Source organism: Lolium perenne, chromosome 1, assembly GCF_019359855.2.
Source record: "Lolium perenne isolate Kyuss_39 chromosome 1, Kyuss_2.0, whole genome shotgun sequence".
NCBI classification, from domain to species: Eukaryota; Viridiplantae; Streptophyta; class Magnoliopsida; order Poales; family Poaceae; genus Lolium; species Lolium perenne.
Genome location: NC_067244.2, coordinates 112802908 through 112810971, shown reverse-complemented (window position 1 = coordinate 112810971; position 8064 = coordinate 112802908). Strand labels below are relative to the sequence as shown.

General features: G+C 43.8%; 1 protein-coding gene across 1 annotated transcript; it reads left to right on the top strand.

Moving 5' to 3' along the window:
• The first annotated feature begins 1354 nt into the window (after positions 1 to 1354).
• Positions 1355 to 3376, top strand: LOC127348234 (xyloglucan galactosyltransferase KATAMARI1 homolog). Its single transcript, XM_051374344.2, has one exon. The coding sequence runs from the start codon at positions 1433 to 1435 to the stop codon at positions 3251 to 3253; it is 1821 nt and encodes a 606-aa protein (XP_051230304.1). The 5' UTR covers positions 1355 to 1432; the 3' UTR covers positions 3254 to 3376.
• The last annotated feature ends 4688 nt before the right edge of the window (positions 3377 to 8064 follow it).

Sequence of the window (8064 nt, the reverse complement as noted above, 5' to 3'; positions counted from 1 at the left end):
TTAATGGGTGAACACAAGCCCCGTCAAAATGTGCAAGTTGACGATGTATTTCTTCCTTGAGCCCATAACTCCTCTTATTTCTCTTAAGGGGTAACCACAAGCGCCATCAAAGTGCTCAAGTTGACGATGTATTTCTTCCTTGTCCTTCCGTTTAGTGCAAGTAGAAGTTTCTCAAATTTGCATCTCCAAGGCGAATGTTTGAGAGCCGCGGGCGCGAGGCTGCCTGATTCTTATTTTGATGATGGAGGCCATCCCTGAATCCAGCCTAAGAGTGACTAAATAGGCTCCTTTCCTGACCCGTAAGAGGCCATTCTTATGGCTGAGGATGAACGGCTTCTTAATCTAGGATGGTTGGCCTCGTTTAGATTCTCAAGTCATACTAGGTTGTTGACCCATCGTCAAGTTCCCCATGAGTAGCAGTGTTGGTGCGGTGGAGGTTTGTTAGTTTGGACAAGTTCGGCGCCACTCCCAAGATAAGGCTCCTTCAACTTGGATCAAACTGGTTACGTGCAGTTCTGCCTGACGACCCAGTGTTGTCTTGTTTTGTTTTTCTCTTTACTTTTGCAGCCTCGATAGGTATAAGTTTGTTATAACTTGTGGTCGGTTGATGACTTTGTTACTTCAAAGCCGGCCTTATTTTGAACTTTCCGCCTAACACTCCCTTAACCTAGGTCGTGCACTTAACTTCAAGGCCTGATTTTGTAGTGCACTGAAGTTGAGTTGGAGTCTACTAAACACTTCCTTAACCTATGTTTGCACAATGGCACTAAACAAACACTTTGGTATCGTTGCCATTGGCGCAAGGAGGAATCTTTATCTACGTTTCATTGGCCCGATGCTCCCTGACAGTTTACTGGAATACTTCCGACAGTATATTTCTTAAAGATGTCCGGCTTCACTTTGTAATTCGGCAACTCCTGTGTTAGTTTGACTTGATCTATTTTCTAAACATCCATGTGGATCGGATGCATGCCAGACTTTTTTAGAGTAACATGACGAGTTAAGGTCGTAAGGAAGTTGACAAGAAGCTTCAGGGAAAGAACCTCGTCAGTTGATTTAGACGACTCGAGGAGCAACAGGGGGTTAATCAATACTTATCACTCTAGCCAGTTGATCTAGATCGCGCCATCAACTGATCTTGTCGGTAATTGATGGCTGGGCGTCTCAGGGATGCGTCTCATTGGATCCTCGTGATTAATTGCAAGCTAATTGGATCCTCCTTGTGAGCTTAGCATTATCCTCTGAATCTTAGCATGCTGTCAGTAACTCAGTATCAGATGGCTGGATGCAGCGGTTGACTTCTTACTTTCTTTTTTGTATCCACGTTCTTATCATAAGCGCTTGGGTGAGCCACCGAGGAGTGAACAGAGAGCACTGAAGAGCTAGAACTAGCATCTGGCTTGCTGCTTGTCGAGCGAAAACTCTCCTTTTTATGCTGTCGCGCGCCCCGAGCGTCCCCACCATGAGGCGACACCACGCGGCCGACCTGCCGCCGTCGGTGGGCGGCGACATACTGAAGGCGACTAATGACAAGTTAGGGAAGTTCGACAAGGGCGGTGGCCGCTGCTCCCGCCTCTGCTCCCTCCTCATCCTCGCCGCCACCGTCTCGATGCTAGCGCGCCACTGCTACGACTTCGGCGTCGCAGGCAGTAGCGCTACCGGCACCGTCGCGCGCGTCGAGCACGGCCTTTCGTCCTCGCGGCACCGCACCCGCAAGATAAACCCGATCGCCCGCGGCAAATCGCCGTTCTCCGATCCTTTCATCTCGCCGCCGCGTGACGCCGGCCACACGAACAGTGGCAAGGCATTGCCCGATCCTTTGCCCGCGTCGGTGCCGGTCGATACTGGCTCGTCCGTCACCGGGCCTGACGGTGGAGGCGAGCAGCACGGAGAGCACGCCTTCGCCCGCGCGCTCGCGGCGGCAAACGACAGAGGAGACCTGTGCGGCGACCGGTACATCTACGTGCAGGAGCTGCCTCCCCGCTTCAACACCGACTTGCTCCGGGACTGCGGGACGCTCTCCCCGTGGGCGGACAAGTGCAAGCACACGGCCAACGGCGGCTTCGGCCCGCAGCTCAGTGGCAGCCAGGGCGGTGTGCTCCAGGAAACCGGATGGTACGACTCCGACGAGCACATGCTCGACGTCATCTTCCACGACCGGATCAAGCGGTACGAGTGCCTCACCAACGACTCCTCCCTCGCGGCCGCCATCTTCGTCCCGTTCTACGCCGGCCTCGACGTGGCACGACACCTCTGGGGGCACAACGCCTCGTCGCTGGACGCGTTGGCGCTCGACATGGTGCGCCTGGTGACCGCGCGCCCCGAATGGCGCGCCATGGGCGGCCGCGACCACTTCTTCGTCGCCGGCCGCACCACGTGGGACTTCCGGCGGCTGGGCAACGGCTCCACCGGGTGGGGGAGCAGCCTCCTCCGTCTGCCGGCCGTCCGGAACATGACGGCACTAGTCCTGGAGGCCAGCCCGTGGAACCTGAACGACGCCGCCATCCCGTACCCGACATCCTTCCACCCGGCGACCGACGAGGGCATCTTCTTCTGGCAGGACCGGGTGCGCGGTCTGAAACGCCAGTGGCTCTTCTCCTTCGCAGGCGCGGCGCGCCCCGAGGACGCCAGGTCCATTGCAAGCCACCTCGTGGAGCAGTGCGTGGCGTCCGCTGCGTGCTCGTTGATGGAGTGCAGGAAGGGGCCGAGCAACAGGTGCAACTCCCCGGCGGGAGTCATGAAGCTCTTCCAGAGCTCGACGTTCTGCCTACAGCCGCAAGGCGACACGTACACACGCAGATCGGTGTTCGAGGCCCTGCTCGCCGGCTGCATCCCGGTCTTCTTCCACCCCGGCACAGCGTTCGTGCAGTACACCTGGCACCTGCCCAAGAACCAAGCCGAGTACTCTGTCTACATTTCGGAGGAAGACGTCCGCCGCAACGTGAGCGTGGAGGAGAGGCTGCGGAGGATACGGCCGGAAGACGTCGAGAGAATGAGGGGAGCAGTCGTGGGCCTCATCCCGGCGATGATCTACAGCGACACGTCGTCCAAGCTTGAGTCGACTGTGAATGACGCGTTCGACGTGGCCGTGGAAGCCGTCACTAGGAAGGTGACGAAGATCAGGAAACGCATCGTGGAGGGCCTACCGGAGGATGAGAAGTTAGAGATGTATAGTTGGAAGTATCCATTGTTGGGAGAAGGGCAGAAGGTTCAAGACTCCCATGAATGGGACCCATTGTTTGCCTCCAATTAGATCGTACTCTTGTTGCATTGTGTGTATTCTGCAGGCAATTTAGTGAGTAATTGTTGATCTCCTTTCAAGCTTTATGTAGCACGGGTCGAAACCACAAGTGTTGCCGGAGCTACGCATACTTTCTTTTGAAAGGATTTGGCTATTTATCAGTTAATTTAGAATTAATTTTTCGTTGTTAATGAGACGATGTCATCAAATATAAGTTGCAACATAAGTTGTAACTCATAACTAACATGAATCCCAAAGCAAAACTAATGACATGGAGTATTTTTTTTAGTTGTATCTCAACTTGCAACTAAAAAAAAATCACAGTTGCAACTAAAAGAAACTCAGTTGCAATCTACTTTGCAATTCATATGAATGAATCAGGATACAACCAAATAGTGTAAAGTGAGCACAAACGTATTTCTCAGCTAGATAACAACTAGCAAATCTCAGGTGTGACTATTTCTCAGTCGACTAAGCAATAACTTTGTTTTCAGTCAGATGAGTTCATCAAATCTTAGTTGTAACATGAGTTGTCATAACTAACATGAATCACAAAGAAAATCTAATGGTCTGGAGTATTTTTCTTGGTTGTATCTACAGTTGCAACTGAAAAAAACTCAGTTGCAACCTAACTTGCAACTCATATACATGAATCACAACGCAATCAAGCTGTGAAGGATTTGAGTGAGCACGAATTTGGTTCTCCGCTAACTAGCAAACCCTTTTTGAAAAAAAGAGTATTACAAGTTTTAAAATATTATTAAAAAATCTACATGAGTAATGAAGTGTTCTATCAATGTGCAACATATAAACTCCTGATACCTTATATTCTTCTGGGGTGAACAAGTGTAAAATCGGACATCTAAAGTGTGAATAGTGCAAAATTTTAAACCCCGAAAATCTGCAAGATTTATTAATTTTGCACCACCAAAATTATATAGTAGTATTTAAAGTTGATTTTTTGTACGTTGATAGAAGACATCATTATATACATCCAATATTTCTTTTGGAATTTTGGAACCTCAAAGTGCTTTTTTGAATTGAAAACGAATTCTTAGCTCTGGCTTAGAAAAGCTAACTTCATGATTTTATGATATTTGGATAAAGTAGTCTTCTTGTCTACTATCAAACCTCGAAATGTGTGGAGACCTTTAAGTCATTTGAGTATGAGAATAGCATGGTGTCATTCAAGCTCTAGTTTTACATCCGATGTTGTAATCCTTGTTTTCTTGAAAATCCCTCATTTGTTTTAACGACTCCTGCTTCATGAAGAAAGATGACTCTGACTGTTAAGATTCTATCTTGCTAGGGGACGAGCAAGTGTCTAGCTTGAGGAAGTTGATGAGTGCATTTTTAGCATGTTTTTACATCGTTGTTTTATCAAGTTATCATTGAGTAGTAGTAGTAGGATTTTTGTATTTCATCGCGCTACCGTGCTCTTTTATGCTTGTCTACACAACATCTTGAAATAATAAGAAGATGGTGAAATATCAATGAAAACTGTCATTTTCTGACATTTTGACGTGATAGAAATTATTTTTGCACTTCGGTACGGGCAAGGCCCGCCCGTACCACCCTCCAGAAGCACCGCCTCGTCAAATACTTTCACCTCTCACAGATGGATCAGAGATCAGAGACACACAGCTCCACGAAATAGAGAAACACCGCCCCAGATCAGATCTCAAGAAGGAACTTTGGAGAAGACAAGATCTGGGCTGCTACGTGGATCTTTGGAGGATAAGGCATCATCCCCTTCATCATGAGCAACCGCTGCACCATCACCGTCATCATCCTGTAATCATAGTTGTAATCTTGATTGCTATTGTGGATTTGTATTCAAATTCGTTCCATTCCTTTAATCCCCTCCATAATATTATGATGATGTTCTTGATTGTCTCCATGTGTGAGTAGTCCTATTAGTTCTTGGGGAGATGGAGAAACCCTAGCATGAATATGAGGTGAATCTAAGATGATATATGGTTTTAAGTATTAATGTGTGTTAGTTCTCTCACTTGATATTAAGTGTTGTGCACCATGTAATATTTGCATTATGGTCTCGAGAGGGAACTACCCTTTGAAGTGTGGTAGAGTGAACAATGGGAAGTGACATTACCGTTTCAGCGCTTTGACACATGAACAAGGGGGATCAGAGGGATCCACAAATCTCATATAGATAACCACGGGGGAAATCCCTAAATAGCAATACTAAATATGTGGCTTGCAGAAGACTAGCTGCTCTGGTTATTTAGAGATGTGATGACCGATTGCTTTCTGGGCGCATCTTATTACAGAGCTCTCCCACACACAATATGGTTAAAATCATACTTTATCTTGATTAACATGAATCCTAGTGCTAGAGGTGGATCCAATAATTTCTGAGAACACTTTGTCGTATTAAGTTTCAACCCATTTCTTACAACATTTTTACTGCTTTATTTACTTTATATTCAACCATGTGCAACACTCCCTTTAAACATTTTGAGATTAGAAAACAATTTATAAGTAATCTTTAGTAGAAAATAGCAAGGGGCATTAAGGCCCTAACCAGTAGCTCCTCGAGGATCGATACTCTTATTTCAAAACTATCTAAAATTGATCTGTCTTCTTCCAGTTATCAAAAAACTCAGTTGCAAATCCACTTCCAGCTGTAGAAATTAACCCAAATTGCAACTGAAAAAGTCAGTTGCAACCTTGCTTAGTTGTAACTCCACTTGCAACTGTAGAAATCTCGGGTGCAATCACAGTTTTAACAGAAAAGTCCAATTGCAACCCCATTTGCAATTGTAAAAATCTCGATTACAACCCAGCTTGCAACTGAAAGAACTCAGTTGAAACCTCACTTGCAACTGGAAGAATCTCAGTTACAACCTAACTTACAAACGAAAGAACTCAATTGAAACTGTAAAAATATCACCCAAATTTTAACTAAAAATATTATTTGCAACCCAAATTACAATTTACAAACTCACTTGCAACTCGACTTGCAATTGGAAAAATCTACTCACTTATAAGCGACAAATATCGGTTGCAAGATGCATGCAACTGAAAAAATATTTATATGTTAGAGAGAAAAAGGGCATTGAAAATTCCCTATAAAGGCTCGCAAAAGTTATCAAGAAAAAAAATAATTTTTTTATTTATAACTTTAATAAAAATACTAGACAATAAAACAAAAAGGTCAAGTAAAAAAAAAGCCAACATGGGGAAGAATGATTTCTATACGTGGCTAGCCATCTTATGTAATTGGTTAAGAAATGAAATGATATAGAAACAAAAAAAAAAAAAATTTATGAGCAAACTTTTATGCTAAATTGCGGTCATAATAATTGGATTCATGGTAGTTGATGTTATAGTTGTGGTTTCTAGGCTAAGAGGTCATGCCTTCGTACACCTCTCCAGCGTGTTTTTATTTGGCCGGTCGAACACGAATCTTGATACCGAAAGTGATCCAATGGATCAAGAGTTAACTGAGCACAAAGCTAGAACAAGCAAATCTCTATATTTTTTTTTTCAGTTCTAACTCACTTGTAATTTTGAAAAACTCAGTTAAAATCTCATATTTATCTAAAATCTCAGTTACAACCTCACTTGCAACTGGATAAAAATATTTGTTACAATCGACCTTGCAATAGGTAAAAATTCAGTGCATCCCGTTTGCAACTGGAAAATCTCAGGTGCAACCGAACTTGCAACTAGAAAAGACTCAGTTGCAACCCAAATTACAACTGAAAAACTCAGTTGCAACCCCACTTGTAACTGCAGACATAGACATCTCAGTTGTAGCCTTACTTGCAACTGGAAAAATCTCAGTCGCAACCCAAATTGCAACTTAAAAACCCAGTTGCAAGCTGACTTGCAAATGGAAAAATATTCCAATCTCAATTGCAACTGAAAAATCATAGTTGCAACCTACAACTATAAATATCAGTTGCAACCTCACTTACAGCTGTTATATCTCAGTTGCAAGCCCACTTGAAACTAAAAAATCACAGTTACAACCCCATATGCAACTAAATTTTTTAGTTTCAACTACAAATTCTTAGTTCTAACCCCACTTGTCATTGGAAAGTCTCATTTGCACCCACTTGCAACTAAATAATTATAGTTGCAACCATACTTGCAACTAGAAAACCTCAGTTGCAAGTTGCAGCTTGAATATCTTAATTGCATCCCCACTTGCAACTAATTTTTTTCATTTGCACCCGCATTTGCAATTTTAACTTGAAACTGGACAAAAACTTGATTACAACGCAGTTGCAAATTGTAACCCTCGCGCTATGACAAATAACGACAAGATCCAATGGTTATGAAGTCGACCAAGCTCTAGCTTAATCTTGATCACCCGAGAATTAGTAAAACCAATAAATTATACAAATTGTACAAATTAGAAGGCAATACATTATTATTGAGAAAACTCTTTTTATGTACAATGACTTTAGTAAACAAAAATAATGTATTTATAACTTTATTAAAATAATAAACAACAAAAAAGTCAAGGTAAACAAAATCCAACATGAAAAAAAGCTATACTATTGTGCTATGTAGCAATACGTTATCCGTATTTTTTTAAGAAAAATGAAAAGAAACAAAAAAAAAGTCAATGAAATGGATAACGTGTACTTAGTGAAATGTGGTATGATAACAATTGAGGCACAAGTGGTTCGGAGGCCCTAGTTGTAAGGGGCCTGCTGATAATCCTCCGGAGGCTCAAAACCTCCCAGCCTCCGGCTTCTCTTGTTTTAGCCAAAACCATGACTTTGCTTCGTCGCAACAAAAAATTCCCCGCTTTTGCTTCATTGAAGCAAAAACTGTTCGTCTGGAAA